Source organism: Porites lutea, chromosome 4, assembly GCF_958299795.1.
Source record: "Porites lutea chromosome 4, jaPorLute2.1, whole genome shotgun sequence".
NCBI lineage: Eukaryota > Metazoa > Cnidaria > Anthozoa > Scleractinia > Poritidae > Porites > Porites lutea.
The window spans coordinates 47,968,142-47,986,878 of record NC_133204.1 but is presented as its reverse complement, the minus strand read 5'-3'; the positions used below and the strand labels follow the sequence as shown (position 1 = coordinate 47,986,878).

Genomic DNA, 18,737 nt, shown 5'->3' with positions numbered 1-18,737 from the left:
GTCCCGACTCGATGGCAGATTCGCTTTACAGAAAATAGAGGGAAAAATAGTTTAAGAACGAAATGAACATAACTTAAAACCGGGTTCCGCTTGACAGGTTGTGGCTTATCATAAAATCTTAATTATTTATTTCATGGATAAACGTGCTTTGGGAAATTTGAAGTTTGTTCGTGCAAACAAGTCGTTTTCATTCCACGCTCCAACAATTTAGCAGTCATGTTAATTTTGACCTCGACTAAGCCAATGACCTTTCAAATTTATTCTCTTGGCAAAGCTACTGCTGTGAACATAAATTTGCTTAGTGTCGCCTTACAGGCACATTTGGTTTTCGTTTTGACTGTAGCGTAGTCTGTGTTTATCGCCGCTAACATTCGCTAACCAGGTGACTAGCTGACCTGACTAAAATGTGAATATTTGACGTTAATGGCGGACATCTGCTTTTACGTTCACAACCTAGAAAAAACGGTAAGCAACTCGACAATTACATCTCTTTTGCCCATACTAATCCGACAATATTTATCGATCTCTTCTTCAGCTCAGGAAAGTACTTGACCGAAGTGAGCGTGAATATTTCCAGTTAGATAAAAGCCTGATTAAAGATACATCGGTTAATATTGATTTCTTAAAGTTTCTTTTAGATTGCTTCGTATTTTAAGAGTCCAGTATACTTTTAAGTATATGCATGGGCTATTAAATTATATTTTGTGCGGCGCTCTTCGTCAGATTAAACTTATTAATGCCATCTTAAGTACGCAAAGCGTGCCTGATGCCCATAGTATCACAGTTTAAATCGATATTGCTTGGTTCACGAACTGATTTTTTATGTTTTCTATGAAACAAACATCGAAATCACTAACAGCAATTAAATTTTAGTTTAGTTTAAACGGTGCGAGGAAACATACTTCCGGGTGGAAATTCTTGAATTGGACGCCATTTTGATCATCATAAAAGACCTTTGAATGGTAATTCTTAGGCAGGATCGCGTGATTTGACAACGGACGTTCCATGTTACATGTCCTTACAGTGATTTGTGATCGATAAAAAGTTGCAACAACCTTTCTGTAGTTAATTTATTGAAGTTTTGATAGCCGCTATTTTGGACTTAAAGTTAATGTTGCCTCGCTCTGGTAGTCGCGTGACTTTAGGTTGTTTACTAATGACTTGCTTCAGGAGCCGGCTCCTGCTTGCTTTGTAATCATTTTAGGCTCGCAAACATAAATCACGCTGATCGTGTAGTCACCATGCAGTCTCTCTGAGATTAAACCCGTCTTCTAGTGTTTTAGAAACCATTGTTTCGTTAGCTTTTTGTTTATTGTTGTTAGGAGGGTATTGAAGATCAATATCTGTCTTTTAATATAATCGATTTTAAAGTTACGTCTTAGTTAGGTGATAGCTACACTTCGTTCTCTGGCCCGGCGGAGTGGGCGGACTCGGCTGATTTTTAAAAAGAGTCGGTAGGTTTACCTAGTAATTAAATTAATCCGATACAAAAAAAGCATTTAGCGGTAAAGATTTACTCGTTACTTTCGGTCAATTATGCTCCTTTTTATACAGTTTTTGTTATTATTATTATATTTTATGGTGACTGGCGTAATATTTAGTCAGTGATCATGACATCACATCATTACTAGCAACAGTGATAAAGAGCACTGGCTCTCATTATATACTTGGTGTCTGATCATCTATGAAATACAACACAACTTTTTGGTGAGTATTTCTCAGTATGTATATAATACTGAAATAAATATTTAACAATTATTCCTCGCGCCCGAATGGGCTCTGGGTCAATTTTAGCTAGTTAAAGCTAGACTTTAATCCTTTTTTACCGCCAAAAAGAGCGCACGCTTTTCGTTACTAGTAGGCTATAACATATAGCCTAGTAGTAGCCCAACCAATCAGAACGCAGCGTTGATAATAGACCACTAGCTGGATTTTACTAACGGGACATTATTCTTTCAGGACTTTGCAAGCTGCTAAGCCACTTGAGCTACGTGATGGCTAAAGCTGTAGAAAACTTTGCCAATATCTCCGCTACTGATTTGCTTAGCACAGCTCCAAGTCTTTTTGGGTGGCTGAGAAAAGATGACGGGGGAACCGGATTACTGTCTGTGGTCAAGAAAATCGATGGATGTAAGTTCTATCTGCCATTGGTTTAACTCAGTTGAAGTCGAGTTAATTCCTTAAAGGGGCTCTGTCACGGTCGTTTATTTTATTTTGTTACAGTATAGTGTATTGCGAATAACCGCGCTTACTTATGCTGCGCAGAAGAAAAAAAAAAGCTCGAAAATGACAAAATCACTGACAGCTTCTTGTCGAAGACTTATATCTCGCAAGCATTATAAAAATGATACAAACAACAAATGAACTTCGAAAAACTGTTAAATTTTTAAGAGGGTGTCAATGGGGTGGTAGCTTTAACGGTTGACGGTTATTTACTAGTGGAAATATATATAGTCCAATTAAGTAAAAATTAACTTCTGTATGAATTAATTCAGGTAATAGCATGATTTTTAGTGATATTTCGCAAAAAAACCACGAGTGGTAATAGCCCACGTTCGATATATTTGAATTCTAACATGACTCCGAGGCTTTCTGGTCATTTTTCAATGTTTGGTTTGGTTTTCTTCGTGCTCAAGTCTCTTCTGAGAATTGCGAGACAACGAAGTCCCGAAAAATTTGCTATTTTGACCCTTAAGCCTCGGAGTCATGTTAGAATTTTAAAATATCGAACATGAGCTACATTATAACTTTTGTGTTTTGGAGGTTGGCTTAACCTTTCACATGTGAAATTTCTAAATATTTTCAGATATAAGCAAGTTGTAGGGTCTAGTAAAGTCGACTATAGAGAGTGTGTTTTTCGGAGAACATGGGAAATGGTTCCTCAGTAAGATTTAGCACGTGATCATGAAAGACATTTAGCCTTAAAGCAGGGGTGAAAAGAGTGCCTGGCTTGATAGCGCAGCTAAGATCGACGTTACAGCACTGCACCTCGAGTATCGCAGAGGTCATGGTTTCGAATCTCGTTTAAGCATGATATTTTTTTTTCACTTTGGTCCGAAGTTTAAGCATGATTCTTTTTCACTTTTCGCTTTGTTTTAGAGGGCGACTGCTTAGTTGCTATGCCGAACGTGTTTCGCGTGTGAAATGATCCCCTGATCCCGCATTTCTACGCGTACGGTATATGAAATTAAACACATTCACATTTATAAGGATGGCAATGATTACTCTTGTACTTAAAGGCCGCTGCCATGTCGCCAAGCAACGATAGAGACGGGTCATGACAACGCATTGCGCTGGAAACAACTGGTTGAATGTCAGGCCACAAAGTCGCATTTATAGGAAAAAAATTATCGAGCCCTACTCTGCAATTCAGATTTTTTTGCAGTCACTTAATTGATAAAAGAATAAGTTTAAAAGAAAGAAAATTGAGAATTTTGTCAAATTTCTTTTTCATCTGAGTGTCGTTTCAGCGTCGTTTACGCAGCTGGTCACTTCCTCGTATACCGGCTGAAGATGACTGTGCAATTTTTTACACTGTACTTTCCGGCCTGGGATAACCTCAGATTGCTATTTACTTTGATTAATTACGCCAACAGGCTATAAAAACATTACAGAAATGATAAACTCTAAACTGATAAAAAGACGTGAATAACAACAGCAAATACAAAGGAAGGCACGAATGGCAAAATAAACGGCGGATTGCAGTTGCGGTTTTTGAAAACTTGTTAGGCTAATAGTTTATATTGTTTGTTTATGCCCTGATAAAATGGTTTGGGGGAGATATTTGTTTGATATACGTTTCGTAAGCTGTGATTTTGTCATTTACAACCAGTAAATTTTCCCGGTAACGTCAAGTTCATTGGCGATAAAAGGCGCGTCGGGTTATAGGAAATAATAAACCAATGAACAGCAGCCCCTTAAATACTCTCTACCGGATTTAACATTGTAAAAGAAATCACTGGTTAAGTAACAACAAAAAAGCACTTTGAAAAACTGTTACAAGTTTTGAAACCTTGTAAAACTAACGGTTTTAAAGGAAAAACTTAGAAATGGCCTATATTGCAATCCTTATTAATATTCTTCTAACTTTCACTCTAGAGAAGGCGACACAATCGTGTTTACTGCTGTGGACTCTTACGAACCAGCCTAATTAACAATTCGCCTCAATTCTCCTTTTTTATAGGGCCCTGGTTTTATATGATCCTGAAAACAGGATATTTATACTTGTTCAAGAAGCCCGATTCTCAAAATTTTACGGAAGCCATTTCACTAGAGAACTACAGGTAAACCATGATTTGCATTTTCCTTTCGTTAAAATCTTTTAATGGTATATGTACAGGAATGAAGGTCGATCGAAATTTCTCTAAGCCAACAATTTGATGTTTGGAAGCCTTAATACAGAATGGCTACTTAAAATGAGATAAATAGCGAAGCTCTTGTTAATATACCTACGCAAACATAAAATAACATCGTGCAATTCAGACACCTCCAGAAAATACCATAAGATACTGTAATGTTCTTTGTTTGCCACCTCAAGATTTTTTAACTCCCAAAAGAAACTGAAGACAATGTGTATGCGAAATTTTGGGGTGACAAACAAAGAGCATCACTGTATGTAATGGTATTTTCCGGAGTGGTCAATGCTAAACGGCGACGGCATTTTGAACTATCAACTCCCTAAAAATTACTGTGCAAGTTCACGTATCCAGATTCGTGTGGACGTAACCTTAGAGTGAAAACCAACATTAAAAATATCTGTTCTTTATGTGTTCTTAAACTACTCGTCTTTTGTGTTTATGTGCAGAGTATGTCATGCCCAAGAAGTTACCAAATACCCATGGGTTTTTAAACTGATAAGTTCAGCAGAAGTAAAAACTTTGTTTTTTTCTGTGGATACAGAATATGATTTAAAGGTAATTTATTAATAAATACTTATTCTGTTTTATTTATAATCATGTACTGAATGTCTTGAATTTATGGGTATTTTAAGTTCAACGTGGTATTTATGGTACTGTAGCTAGTAGTATTATTGCTTTTCAATTTAAATTGTTTTAATTGGACATTTGTTGTTGTTTTTTGTTACAGAAATGGATGGATGCAATTGTGAAAGAGAAAGAGGAATATATTAAGTAAGTAGCCGAAAATGAAAAAGACTTTTAGTGGCCGGTAACTTCCGGTAACCTGTTATCTGCTTTGTTCCCAGTCTCCATCCAACCCATGAAACCAAGGCCAACACGCAAGAGAAATGAAATTGTCGCTTCGTTAGTTAGAGGTTATCATTAGATCCCATGGCCCGTAGCGCCTTCGGACACCTCATGAAATTTACACAACGCAGTTTTCCCTTTTACTAATAAGGGTTAAACACTGCCTTTTACAGATTAGGGTTAAGGATTGCCTTTACTGAGTAGGTGATTAGAGTTAAGCACTGCCTTTTCGGCTGATTAAGGTTAAAACTGGTTAAGGTTCCTTTTTTAAGTTGGGGTTAGTGCTATATGTACTTGAATTGTTTCCTCACCATCCAACAAATCCTAGGTGGTCTAGTGGTTAGTGTGCTATACTGGGTCTTCTGGATAGTGGGTTTGAATCCTACTGCTCTTCATATCAATTTTTTTCTTTCAAATTGACGAGACTTGCACTTCCATGAACATTTCTAGCTTGAAATATCATCCAAGTGTGATATAAAAGCAGAAAACAGTTCTACCTTGAGTTAATTTCATAAGGGGAGAAAGGGGCTACGGCAGATGGGATCTAATGTTGACTTTAGTTGGTCGAAGGTAGCCTGTGCACAGACATCCCCCCCCCTCGATTTCATTGGAGGGGAGGGGGCAACTGTACACACAGGCTAAAGCTATTTTCCCAGAGCACTTTCAAGGACATTATCCTCCTAAAATAATAATAACAAAAGGTATCATTGCAGAGTTTACAGGGAATCCAGGAAGCTGAGAAAGTGGTTTAATTTTCTATATTTAAGCACCAACGCCAAGTAAAGCAATTACTAACAAATGGCATTCATGTTCAACAGTCCAACTAGTCATGCGTACTGCGATATTGATTACCCACCACAAGCTGATAGCCAAAGATCCCCGCCTCCTCCACCGTCAACTTCAAGGAGACTCCCTGAACGGCCTCCAGCCCGTCTTCCTGATGAACCGTCGTCAAGACGACCATACTCACTGTCCCTTCCCCCTGAACCCTCGGAAAAGTACAGTCAGCAAAGCAAACCATTACCTCCCCCACCCAAACAAAACAACCCCGTGAATAAAAAGCCCGCAACTCTGCCCCGTCCACTTCCAGAGGCACCGGAGGCACGAGGAGGGAAGCTTGGACATCTCACAAAGGCAAGAAGAAGCTTCTCGGAGTCTCAGTTAGGGGTACAACAATCAGGAGCAGCATTTGACAGTGTGGTAAAACAGCTCAATAAACAAGGCAACAAATTAGGTCATATTCAAGAAACAGGTAATTAATCATTTATTTTTAAGCACTTTTGGAATGAATTGTAGACAAGGCATTTGGACTAATTTTCCTACCAGACGACGGACCAGTCAGCACTTGCGTACGACAAGCCGTGACTGGTTCTTACCTACTTATAATAATGTATTGTGTTCACTTTTTTTTTCTTCAGCCCCTGCCCTTCCGCGTTCTCCAAGACCTGCTGCATCTAATCCTCTGAGATCAAACACACACGGAAGGTACAACTTCACTAGCCTGCGATTAGAATCTCCAGTTACTGGAACTTGCAGCGTTCGCCTTTTTCACTCGTTGAAAATCATTTTCTTTAATTTATAATCATTATAATATTGTGGGTGACAAATTATGTTAATTTGTGAAATTACAAAACTGCCATGGCAACATTCGGCATTTTTCAGTGTCAAGATGGCGTCCAAGTTTAAAGTTTTGTGAGGATGTCAAGGAATTAAAAGACGGTTTATAAAACCTAAACACACGAAATAGCACATCAAGGCAAGAAAATGTTTTGTCAAAAAATTCAGAAAAATTAACTTTTTAGTGCGTGAAGTTCTCGATGCGATAAACAAGTAAAAAACCCAAGATTGCGAGTGTAATTTGTCACCCATGATATTAGCAAGTAATGGCATGTTATACTTGTGAAATTAGGGAATGGTTTCACTTGCGTTTTGTCCATATTGAAATACTGACTTTTTCGAGCCTTTACGTATGACACATTATTACTTATTGACTACTGATGAACACTCGTACGGGAGTGGAGCGTTTAGTACGTCCGTACTCCCGTACGCCCATTCAGACTCTTGGGGAAGGGGAATGGAGTGTCCGTAAGGGAGGGGAATGGAATCCCCGATATGCACCTTGCGTTTGTCGTGGCGTAAAGCAACGTTTGCTGGAAAAATAGTCCCGTTAATAGAAGTGTCTTCCTCTGTCCGTTAAAAAAAATTGATTCTTGTATCTATCTGTCTGCGTTTCAATTTCATTCTTAGGTGTCCCCCAGACGGATGTGAAAACGCCAAAGTGAAACAGGTTGAAGTGAGTTGGCCTTATTTGTAATTTAGTTTCTAAAGAATGGTACCTCATCATGATCCTAGCATAATTTGATCTTGACTTCAGATGAAGTTATTTGTCCGAGCGCTTTGAACAGCTAGCTCAAGTAGGTGATCGGACCTTTGCTTTACACACACTCGCTAGGCAATGAAGGCATTCCTTCTGCCAACGTAGTAAGGCCAGTCAATTTTGGAATTGCTCAGGGTAGGATTCCGAAGAGATGATGTGTTGCAACACTTTTTAACGATAGCTTTCTGAATGCATTGCAGGTTTCCCAAGCTTTTAAGGGGGACGCAGATAAAGAGACGGCAAGCAGGTATCGTTTTCCTAGTTTAAATTACGAAAATGTGCTTTGACAGTTACAAAGAGTTGCGCCTTGACTAAATTGTTTTTTTTTTACGAGGACAGCCCTGCACGTAGCATGGCATTTGTCTGAAAAGTCTTAGTCATAATAAAGTTTGCACTTATGGTTTTCCACTAAATAACTGAGGCACGTAAATGTTCGCATATCAGTAAACTCGCCCTTGAAAAATTGTTTCAATTTTCAACCTTTTTTTAAATAAATCACCATGCATTTTTTGCTCCTCTTCAGACTTTTGAAACCAGAGTTGTTAGGAACATACTTGACACGTCCCGGCAATTCAGAATCAGGAAAGGTAAGTGTTGAGCTCTCTGTGTTGGTTCTATTAATCAGTGAAAGCATTAAAGATTTGTGGAGAGGGCTGGCTGGAGGTGCGAAAATGATGAACCGGGATCTCGTTTTGAGAGCCTGACTCAAATTTGTTCTTACCCCGAAGTTACAAATTCTAAAACAACCAATACTGAAAACAGCAATATATCAGATTAAAAGGTGGTTTAGTGGAGTAGCCAATATCGTCATTCTTTCACTTAATACTAATATAATAATAATAATAATATAATAATACTTGATATAATGGTCTAGGCCAAACGACGAACTTTTCATGAGACGAGCCAAAAAGTCTTATTTGGGTCGACCTAAATTACGATCTTAAATTAAAATGTGAGATCGTCTGTTGGGTCAGATCAGACGTCGAACTTCAGACACGTCGAACTAATCAACTGAGTAAGATCAGTAAAAATTTTCTTACGAACGAGGCTAAATATACCTTATCATATAAATTTTTGATTTATCAGTTTAGTTCGTCGCATGTGAAGATCGACGTTTGATCCTTAGACGATCTTCAAACGTTATATCTGTCTGAAGCAGACGGATAGAAGTTGTTGGACGATCCGAACTCATTCAGACGAACAGTTAACTGAGCCAGGCGTCGAACTTCCATGAACTGAACTCACTAGGCTTGATTCGTTTCATGAAAAGTTCGACGTTTGGCTTGGCCTTAGTTCCCTTAAAAGGTAATGTGACGACACGAAAGACCGCCAATTTTATTGTGGCACTTTATATTAGGTAGTTGAAACTTGTCCAGAAATTTCGCCCCCTATAACGTACACACCCGCCTACCCATCAATTTTGTTCCCTTGGGTTGTTGCTGAACTGGTAGCAGGTGAACGCAAAATCTGTACTTTTTTATATGTATGTAATTTACAACTCTAGTAGTGGAGTAAACTGAGAATGATTGATGATTACTCTTCAAGCTGTATTTATTGATTTTGCTTAATTTTCCCGCTCTTTCTAGTCTTTGTCAGTGCGAGACAAGAATGAAGACGGTACATCTCTTATCAGGCACTACAGGATATTCTTTAAGGAGGTTAGAATTGTGCTCATTTAAGTTTACATGGAGGGAGGAATTAAGATCCTAGCACCAGCAAGACCCTAGAAGGCGGATCATCATGGCACCATATGTTTTCTGTATTCGGGTTTGAAGGCAAAGGCAGATTGCACTTCAATCAAGCGCTTGGATCTTCCTAGGAAGATCTTAATACTATTTAAACTGCCTTGGCTAGGAAGATGTAGGGACAAAACAAGACAAAAATGGCGGCTGGTCGTTCAGTGGCTAATCATGGCAAAAAGAAGGCCGACCATTTCGTTTTTCGTTACCGCGAGCTGATTATTATCATGGTATTTCTGCTGAAAGGTAGTTATTGACACCAGTAAAGAGAGCAGAAGGGCATTTTTGTTTTTGTCGCCCACCATTTTTAATTCCTTCTCGAACCTTCTCTACTTGGGCACCACACGGACAAAAAATGTCTTCATTTAACCCCAACGTAAAGCAGTGTTCCGCCTTGTAGCATCGTCCCGGTGCCAGGATCTTCTTTTCTATATGTAAACAGTCCCTTGCTCTATTGTCCTCTTGAGTTATAGAAGGTTCGTTTTAGTTACATTTTTTTCATACAAACCGTGGCTTATTGTTTTTAAGAGATTTTAATCCTTATGGTCAATAAATTAATGAAAATTTGGTACCTACGTCCAGTAAGGGCTGATTTATCAATTCCCTAGAATTAAACTTTCGACAAAATTATTGATGAGAGATAAATAAACGGACGTTCCTCTTCTTATAGTTAATAGTCGGACAAACACACGATTCGCAGCCCTTATAATTACTCACCGTTTTACAAACTGATGTTTTTATGCTTCCTCGTGACTCCAGGACATTGAGTAATTTTGATTTTCAGTGGACAAAAATCTTGTACCGGAATAATCTAACGCATATTGCATTCTTTCTTACATTTTTTAAGGGCTAAAGACGGAATAAATCATCTGTAATGACACCAAAAGAAATTTGTTATGGGAGCCCGAGAAAATGTATGTCAAATTTCACAAAATTACATCTTACACATGAGATTTTGAGAATTTTACTTTTGTAATCACAATTCTAGTGAAATTTGGCTTTCATTTTCTGGGACTTCCATGAGAAATTTTCTTTGGTGTTACTACAGATGATTTATTAGGGCCATTTATACGAGGAAAAATGAGACGCGTCTTACATAAGACGCGTCTGAAATAAGACGCGAACTGTACCATTTATACGAGCATGTCTTATCTAAGACAAGAACAGCTCGTATAAATGGTTCGCGTCTTATTTCTGTTCTAGACTCGTTTTCATGTGAGTGTTGCCCGTACCAACGGCAACCAACAAGGCGCGAAAATTTTCCCGCCAAAATTTAACGCATGCGTACCATGCGTTCGCGTCTTATGTAAGACGCGAAGGTCATTTATACGACGTTTTTCTCGTCTTAGCTAAGACGCGCCTTATCTAAGAACAGGTGTTAAGGGCTGTTCTAAAATAAGACGCGTCTTAACTAAGCCGCGTCTTATTTTAGACGAAATGTGCCGTTTATACGGAAAGTTCGCGTCTTATTTAAGACGCGTCTTATTTTTCCTCGTATAAATGGCCCTATTCAATGATGTCTTTGGCCTTTAAAAAATGTAAAAAAGGAATAAGATATTGTTTAAATATTTGTTATTCTGATACAAGGTTTTTGTCCACTGGAGTTAAAATTACTCAATTTCCTGAAGGATTCTGTCTTAAAATCTTTTAAAATACCTTGGAATCAAGTCAAAAGTGGCAGGTTTTCAGTAGGCAACGTTGCCATATTGGAAAGAATCAACGTTTCGGGACCATACTTCCTTTCGGCTTGGCCAAACCCAGGGAAGCATCATTAGGGCCATTTATACGAGGAAAAATAAGACGCGAACTTTCCGTATAAACGGCACATTTCGTCTGAAATAAGACATGCTCGTATAAATGGTACAGTTCGCGTCTTATTTAAGACGCGTCTTATGTAAGACGCGTCTTATTTTTCCTCGTATAAATGGTCCTATTGAGTAAATTCCACACCTTAGAAGATGATGAAAACAACAAATTTTAAAAGTCAGAGCAGAGAAGTTTAAAATAATTCGATTATTTTGTTCTATTTTATGGCTCGTAATTCGTAAGCGATGTAAAATAAATGAGATTTAAAGGCTGACCTTAGTGTCCACAGACCACTTTTCTTTATTTGCTTACACACGCCCGAAAATATGCTAGAACTGAGCAGATTAGACGAAGACTGTTGAAACCAGACGTGTCCTTTTTCATGAGAACGGTTTCTTCCTTGCATAGGGAGTCAAAACAAATATTGAAGAATGGTAGCTAGTGTGGCTTCCTAATAATAAAGAGTTGATTGCATTATTTTGTAGTACACCAAATGTCTTTGCATACGACCTTTGTCTCTATGAATGCAATCGTACCTTTTCTTTTCATTTTTATATGTCGTCGTTGTTTGGAAAGAAAGGTAGACAAGAGCCCCCGTTTATTTCAACTTGCTTCCTATAATACCTTGATTTTTTACCTTGTTTTCTTTTTTTGTTTTGTTTTTGCAGGGTGTCGGGTACAGTTTGGATAATAGAATCGGACCATGGTTTGCTGAAATTTCACAAGTTCTGGGTCATTATTATAAACACCAGCTACCAAATTCCGAAAACAAACTTCGTTCTCCTTATCAGCGTTAAATTGTTTATAGTATCAAGAATTATGCGTTTTTAATGGAAGTACTTAAGAAGTGATAAGAGAAATGGTCACTTCGTGCGATTAAGTATTTCAATTGAAGACGTGAGTTTTAAATTTTGACACATATGACAGATGAATGAAAACGAACACTGGTTTGTTCATAAAATGCCTGGTAAAGCACTTTTGTAAACATTGAAGCAACCGAGCGGATGTAATTGTATGTCATAAGGTCTCGTAATTGGACGTCACAGAGCAAGAGTTCTTTTCCCAAGAAATCACCGTATTACACCGGATATTCATTGTCTCTCTGTCCATTGATCATTTTACTAACCCACGTTTAGACGTACCCTCGCAATCCAACCCAGCCCTCTTCCTCTGCGCGACGTTTTCTTCCCAGGGGAAGGGGAGGCTACAAGTTGCTCTCAATAGACCTCTTTGCATGCGCTTACGGCTGATGGGATAAAAGCGATGACACGTGGTTTCTCAGAGGTCCAACAAGTGATGAAATCTACTAGTAGTACAAGAAATCGCGGTCGAATTTGTTTTTTTTTTTAGACAACGGAAAAAGAATGAAGACATGTTTAACTTCAACACTTAAAATATGGGTGGAAGTTACCTTTATTACTTGTTGGGACCACGTTAAGCGGTCGTAAATGACCTCACAGCAGCAACAATGACGTAAACCTTGTCGAAACTTGAACTGTGTAGTTTCAAAAACTAAAATCGCAGCCTCGTTTTGAGAGAATGAACAAACTCGGTAGTGATCACTCGTATTGGTATATTTTACCACTTGTTTGCCTCCTGCCTGAATACCACGTGACATTGATTTTATCCCAGCAATTCTAAAGCGCGTTCAAAGATGCGAGCATCGTGAATAGGGTCTATTCACTTTATGTATCGTTAACAATTACTAGTTGAACACACAAGATATATTAGTTTGTTTCTCGCTTGACCAAATACATTTCAACAGTTAACAACGAGAAGGAGGATAGACAGTCAGGTTTTTTTAGAGTTGTGTTAGTTCACTGGCGATGTAAATCAATTGATGTTTTCTTTTTCATAAAAGAATTACAGTTTTGGAAGGTGTCCTCTCCACGCAAAATAAATATAATCAAAATAACGATGGTGCCCTGCTTATACTACTCCATTTCACAGAGATTTTACAATGCCCTGCTTATACAATTTTACAGCGATTTTATAATGCTCTGCTTATACCAATTTACAGAGATTTCACAATGCCCTGCCAGTTCCATTTTACAGAGATTTTATTCCTACAAATATAATAATTTACAAAGATTGTTCAGAGTTTTTTGGTATGTCTGTAAAATTTTGAGTCTTCTCACTAATTCCAAAGGTAGAATTTACTTAACTATGAGTGAATGAGGCTGAGTATGTTATGAAGAATTATGGAGATCGAGGAGGGTGTTATCTGTCGAGGCCGTAGGCCGATGCGGATAACACCCTCCGAGATCTCCATAATTCTTCATGTGATACGAAAGCCGAATTCAATAATTGTTTTATTATTCGTTCAAAATAATTCCTAGGTTAAAAACATGGCTAAAACATGCTTACCTCCATCGATCCAACGATGTTAAGTTTATTTTCGATAGTGCACCTTTTAGTTTTGTCCACCTCCGCAAATATTCTCCAAATAGCAGATGTCGCCCTTCGAGTTGTCTCCTTGCTGTTCTTGCCATGTTTTTAGCTATTTTTTCGCCTAAGTTCTTACTCTTGAAACGAGTGAAATTTCCGCCATTTTTCAAGTTCACAATCAAAACAACTCAACCTCACCCCCAGGTCTTATCGGTTAACAGTGCATTAACCTGCACGAACACTGCATTTTTGACGTCATTTCCTCGCTAAACACAAAATTTTTCCGAATTAATTGGTCATCAGAAACTGGTTATGGTGAATTAAACGTGTGCTTTTAGCCAATCAGAATAGGGGAAATATTTTGAATGAATAATAAAGACTTTTAATAAACATTTTCAATTTCAATAAATATATAAACATTATAAAATGTCTTCAAAATGATTTTACAGACATTATTTTTTTTCTCTGTGGGGAGAGGGGCAGATTTTCTATGAATTGTTTCCTGTGATTGCGAAGAGCCGCGCTCGCACTACAGAGTTCTTTTGGAGTGTTTATTTTTTCTTTCATGGCGTATGGCTGCAAACCTTGCCACATTTCTAACGTACCTGTAACTCCATTGATGAAGGGCCAGTCCCGAAACGTTTGGAGAGGTGGTTTGGAGAGTCTCCTGCTACGAACACTATAAGCAAGGTCTGGAAGCGGGATCCTGATTCCGCATTCCCGCTCACGACAATCCCGCATCCCGAACTTCCGTCAACTTACCCTTCTCGTTCCCCAATACCTCATCCCGTGCCAAAAATTTGGTGAAACCCGCTTCCTAATTTTTTTGTCAGATCCTGTATTCCTAAGGAAATTTGCGTTTCCCGAATCTCGCACTGTATTTGGTCATATCCGGGATACCAAGAATACTCGTCCACACACTCACTAAGGTTTACGAGTACTAACTATGTAAATAAACAGAATGCATCTTGAGTGAGTTTTTCAAGCGAGACTTCTTTATTTTCGTTATCAGGGTCACATTCTAGTTAACAGATGACAGGATAAATGTTTAGCAATTATTCCTCGAGCTCGAATGGGCTTTGAGCCAATCAGCCCATTCGGCCTTCGGCCTGATGGGCTATTGACTCAGAGGCCACGAGGGCGAGAGGAATAATTGCTTTAGTAAAATCCAACTAGTTGGTCAAAAATATCGAGACAAAACAACTTTAGCTAGTTAAAGGGACTGGTTCAAGATAATGCGCATGTGTGATTTCTGACAGTAGCTGATTGTTTTTTAACCAATCGGAAGCGAGTTAGATGCATGCATTTCAATTGTACCAGATCGGTGAAGATCGCGCGGCCTGTTGCGGTATAACTGCAGGTAGGAGTCAAAAATAAAATCAAAGTTGAACGAACTCATGCCTTTAACCACTTTCCAAGTGTCGTGTGTTTTTTTTATAAGCCACACACTACTCCTAGAACCATACCAGATCGATAGGCTAAGCTTCTCTATCTCCAGACTCTTGAGAACGTCCTGTTGCCGGACGGCCACGATGCTCTTCTGAACCTCAAAACATTATCAAAAACAAAATTTTTTGCGTCCTTCTTAAAACTTAACCAGTCAAACGACACAACCACACGTTAATCACCTCTACCGAAGTATAACTAGACCAGCCAAAGCGACGGATGTCCGAATAAAAAGAAGGATTTTCAATGATTGCACCGGTAATGGCGATTTCGAATTTAGTGTTGACCCGACAAATTTATTCTGAAGAGACAAACTGCGCGCATGCGCATTATCGTGAACCAGTCCCTTTAAAAAACCCTTTTTGCGCCAATAAGTCAGGCGCGCTTTTTGCTACTAGTAGGCTGACTGGTTTGCGGTCTATAGAGTGTGTAACGAAACTGTAACGCGATCGAAATAACCCATTTTTTCAGAGGTTTTCGACGGGTTTTGATGTTCTAACGACAAACACATCTCCTCTGGACCCTATGGTTTAATTGGTCTAGAAATATCTTTGGTGAAATTTAAATAACCCAAGGGATAGACTGGGCGTTTCCCTCTCAGTCCCATTTTCAGCATTTTCTCTCTTGCTCAACAGCGATTTTGTGGTGTCGCCTGTCGTAAGCGACTTTCAATTATCTAGCGTGGGTAGTTTGGCTAGTCGATTATGCGAGGCCCGGTTGTATGTTCTTGAAAAGTGAGCAAAACTAGGTGTGAATTCGAAGGATGTTAATGTTTTTCCAAAATATGTGATGCCAAGTTTACGACTAACCTTTGGGAGAAAGATGAGGCACTGGGTGATTGTGGTGCAGAAGATACACAGCAAGGCACTCAGTGTATACACTGCATTGCTGTTACACTTTAACAGATTCAGCAATGGGATAGTAATTAATGCTGCATGGTATGAATACGTTATACCCTGCGAATCCGATCTGCTTGGAGTAGTTCAGACCTAGTATGTGAACTTTACGGGTTTCCCAGGCTAAATAGGTGCAGAATAGCAGAAGGAAACCTTGCTTTGTAGCCGTACATCATACCGGTCCACACAGTCTCGTACTTGGACTTGCAGTACGTCTGGTATGGATACACAGCAACATCGGCTACTGAATCCATCTGAAAACATGCATTATTGACATATACAATTAGTTTATGCGTAGCCTAGGTCCCATACGTGATTTCATCTTGGTTAGTATCGTCTGCAAAGCAGCGCCGATATCCAGTTCTGGACCCCTTAACGGACTCAACGAATTACCGGAAGTGCGTTTCGAATTTCCTTTTATTATACTGATTAGCAAATCAATAATGAATAGCTTTTTTTAACAGACCAATCATGGCAGGTACTCAAAACTGGGTACCCAGGTGGGGGCCCAAAATAAGGATTTCGGCGCTGTTTTGCAGATCGACGTAACCCATGTGGAGAAATAATGGACACGCACGCGCAAAAGATAGAAGATTAAGATTGTGTAATCCCGCCGAAAGGCCGTCTTAAGAAGAGACTTTGTATGGACGAAAACAAAATAATTGATCTTTCCCTTGCAATAGATGCACGATGTTGCATCTAACCTGTGTCCAATATTCACTTCTGACTTAAACATGCCATAAACATGTAATAAACATTGTAAATTATAATGGCCATTGTTTTGGCCCAGACAGAAATCGTCCAAAAACAACGAATGGCCCCCATGTTGTCTCTAATTTCACGCAGAGGAGGTTCATTGCAACGCGATTTCTAGAAAAAATAGACGACGTATCCAAAATGTTGCATCTGCTTTCTCCTTTCAAACTAATGTTCTTTAAGACAAAATCAAAGAAATTTTGCCAAAATAAATATCTGCCACGGTTTTGCAACTTATTTTCGCTTAAATTTCCGCAGCTACATAACTCCTTGAGCGTGACATGAGGCCGATATACGACGAGGAAGGCTTCACTCAGAATCAACTTTGTAACCGGCTGGTAGTTAGTTCCCAGGTTTGAAAGCAGGTCCAGAGATTTTTTAACCGAGTAAATCTGGGGCAAGCAACTTTCAAAATACAAAAATTTGCGAGTGACGGATATATCAGGAGCCAATTTCTGCGGATGTATACGGTTTTTAGAAGAGCTGTAAAGATGTCGAATTTTTCTCTATTTTTGGAGGACATTGATCTCCTGATCAGTGGGAAGATCCCGTTAATTATATCACAGCCAGGCCGTCTGATGCAGCCTACAAAGTTTTGTACAATTTCATTTTGGCGATCCACCGGCGCGATCTGAAACAGACTCCTTGTTCACTGGTTAAGTTTTCACGCAGATTTACTCTTTGTCCTTTCCAAAAGATAAAAAACTTTGCTTTTTTAGAGGTACAAATATATCACCATGAAAGAACGCAAACTAAACGAGTGTCAAGCAGCACGACTTACTTCTTCTTTCGATTTTCTTTCGACGATGAGCCTTTCAACCTCAAAATATTTACCGGAGAAACGATATATCTTTCTTCGCTTCATTTTATTCATAAAAGCTGTTGAAAAATTATCCATCCCAGCCATAGTACGTTGCATAACAGGAGCCGATGCGGCCGAGTTTAGGTCCGTCTGTGGCACAGGCTAGTTTAAGCGTGGCAAAATCGGGCTAGAATGTTTTACATATCATTATTATTGGCCGTCCAGACCTGATAATACTGATTTCGTCATTTACCAAGCTTTGTCACTGTTGTGGCGGCACCCTTATATTAGGTAAGTAAAGATAATAGAAAATGGTAATAGCACCGGTGGAGTCCAGTTCGGTCAGGATACGAGTGAATCGCGGTCGTCTGAAATGCTGGGAGTTGCTGCGTCCGTTTTGGCATTGGTGTATTTTTTTTTTACCAACTTATGAGGACTTAACTGAAGTCCCCAGAAATAAGGTATAATTCAACCTCGTCCCCAGGGCGCTTTTCCCTGGCCAGGGAAAAGCGCCCTGGGGACGAGTTTGGGTGTAACTATAGTTATACGCCAACTTATGGGGACAGTTTTGTGGAGACTTAAAAGAGTCCCCGTATTCTGCCAAGTCCCCACTTCCCTGGTGTGTGTTCATATTCAAGTACCCACAAGTAGGCTGCGACATACACATATACAGCTATTTCGAGAAAGGTTGTCGGAAAAAATATGCACGCGACAATCCCGAAAGGTAATATGGGATATGATCAATATATACTGTTCCTGACGACTGTAGCTGTCGAACCTACTATTGCTGCTTTCCTTTAGCACTTGAAAACACATCTTCATGGCCTTTCGTGCCAATTCTTTCAAACTTTTGATCAATTCACTGAATTCTGCTTCTATGTTCCTTTTGATATGCTTCTTTGTTGATGGCTTACATTCGTTAGCCCCTAATGACATTACATACTATACAAGTAACTGGGTCATCTCAAGCAGCCTTACGTTTTTCTAATTTTCTATCACATCTGATCTTATAAAGTCAAAAAGCATCTAGTAAGCATCAGACTCTAGACGGGCATATTCATCATCCGAAGATTCACTGCTCGTATCAGGGTTCACACTGCTACTTGCTTCTGGTCTAGTGCAGCTCCTGTAGCATATCCTGTGATAACAAGTCTCTGTTGCAACTAATTCGTGCGACACAAGGGCAAGAATCTTGCTGTCATTCTTTTGTGTAGCAATCTTTCTGATAGAGCTATCTGCACGCATATCTCGGTATTGTACTAAAGGCTCACGATTCCTTGTACCCTTGAAATATTTTGGCTTTTCACAAAAAATACAAATGCG

General features: G+C 39.1%; 1 protein-coding gene across 2 annotated transcripts; it reads left to right on the top strand.

Annotated features, from left to right (window-relative positions):
- Nucleotides 1–313: 313 nt before the first annotated feature.
- LOC140933884 (uncharacterized) lies at nucleotides 314–12,998 on the top strand. Of its 2 annotated transcripts, XM_073383550.1 has the most exons (12): nucleotides 314–465; nucleotides 1,960–2,130; nucleotides 4,184–4,283; nucleotides 4,805–4,913; nucleotides 5,086–5,129; nucleotides 6,023–6,456; nucleotides 6,623–6,689; nucleotides 7,452–7,497; nucleotides 7,782–7,828; nucleotides 8,105–8,168; nucleotides 9,168–9,239; nucleotides 11,795–12,998. In XM_073383550.1, exons 2-12 carry the CDS (start codon nucleotides 1,995–1,997, stop codon nucleotides 11,921–11,923), a joined length of 1,248 nt encoding a protein of 415 aa, XP_073239651.1. In that variant the 5' UTR covers nucleotides 314–465; nucleotides 1,960–1,994; the 3' UTR covers nucleotides 11,924–12,998. The 2 variants fall into 2 exon arrangements, with proteins under 2 accessions (XP_073239651.1, XP_073239652.1); XM_073383551.1 differs by lacking the exons at nucleotides 314–465; nucleotides 4,805–4,913 and having other exon boundaries at nucleotides 1,989–2,130.
- Nucleotides 12,999–18,737: the final 5,739 nt, after the last annotated feature.

Coding starts and splice junctions, on each gene's coding strand:
- LOC140933884 (XM_073383550.1), top strand. CDS start 1,995: ATGGCTAAAGCTGTAGAAAACTTTGCCAATATCTCCGCTACTGATTTG. Junction 5,130..6,022: donor GAGAAAGAGGAATATATTAA/GTAAGTAGCCGA, acceptor CATGTTCAACAG/TCCAACTAGTCATGCGTACT. Junction 7,829..8,104: donor GATAAAGAGACGGCAAGCAG/GTATCGTTTTCC, acceptor GCTCCTCTTCAG/ACTTTTGAAACCAGAGTTGT.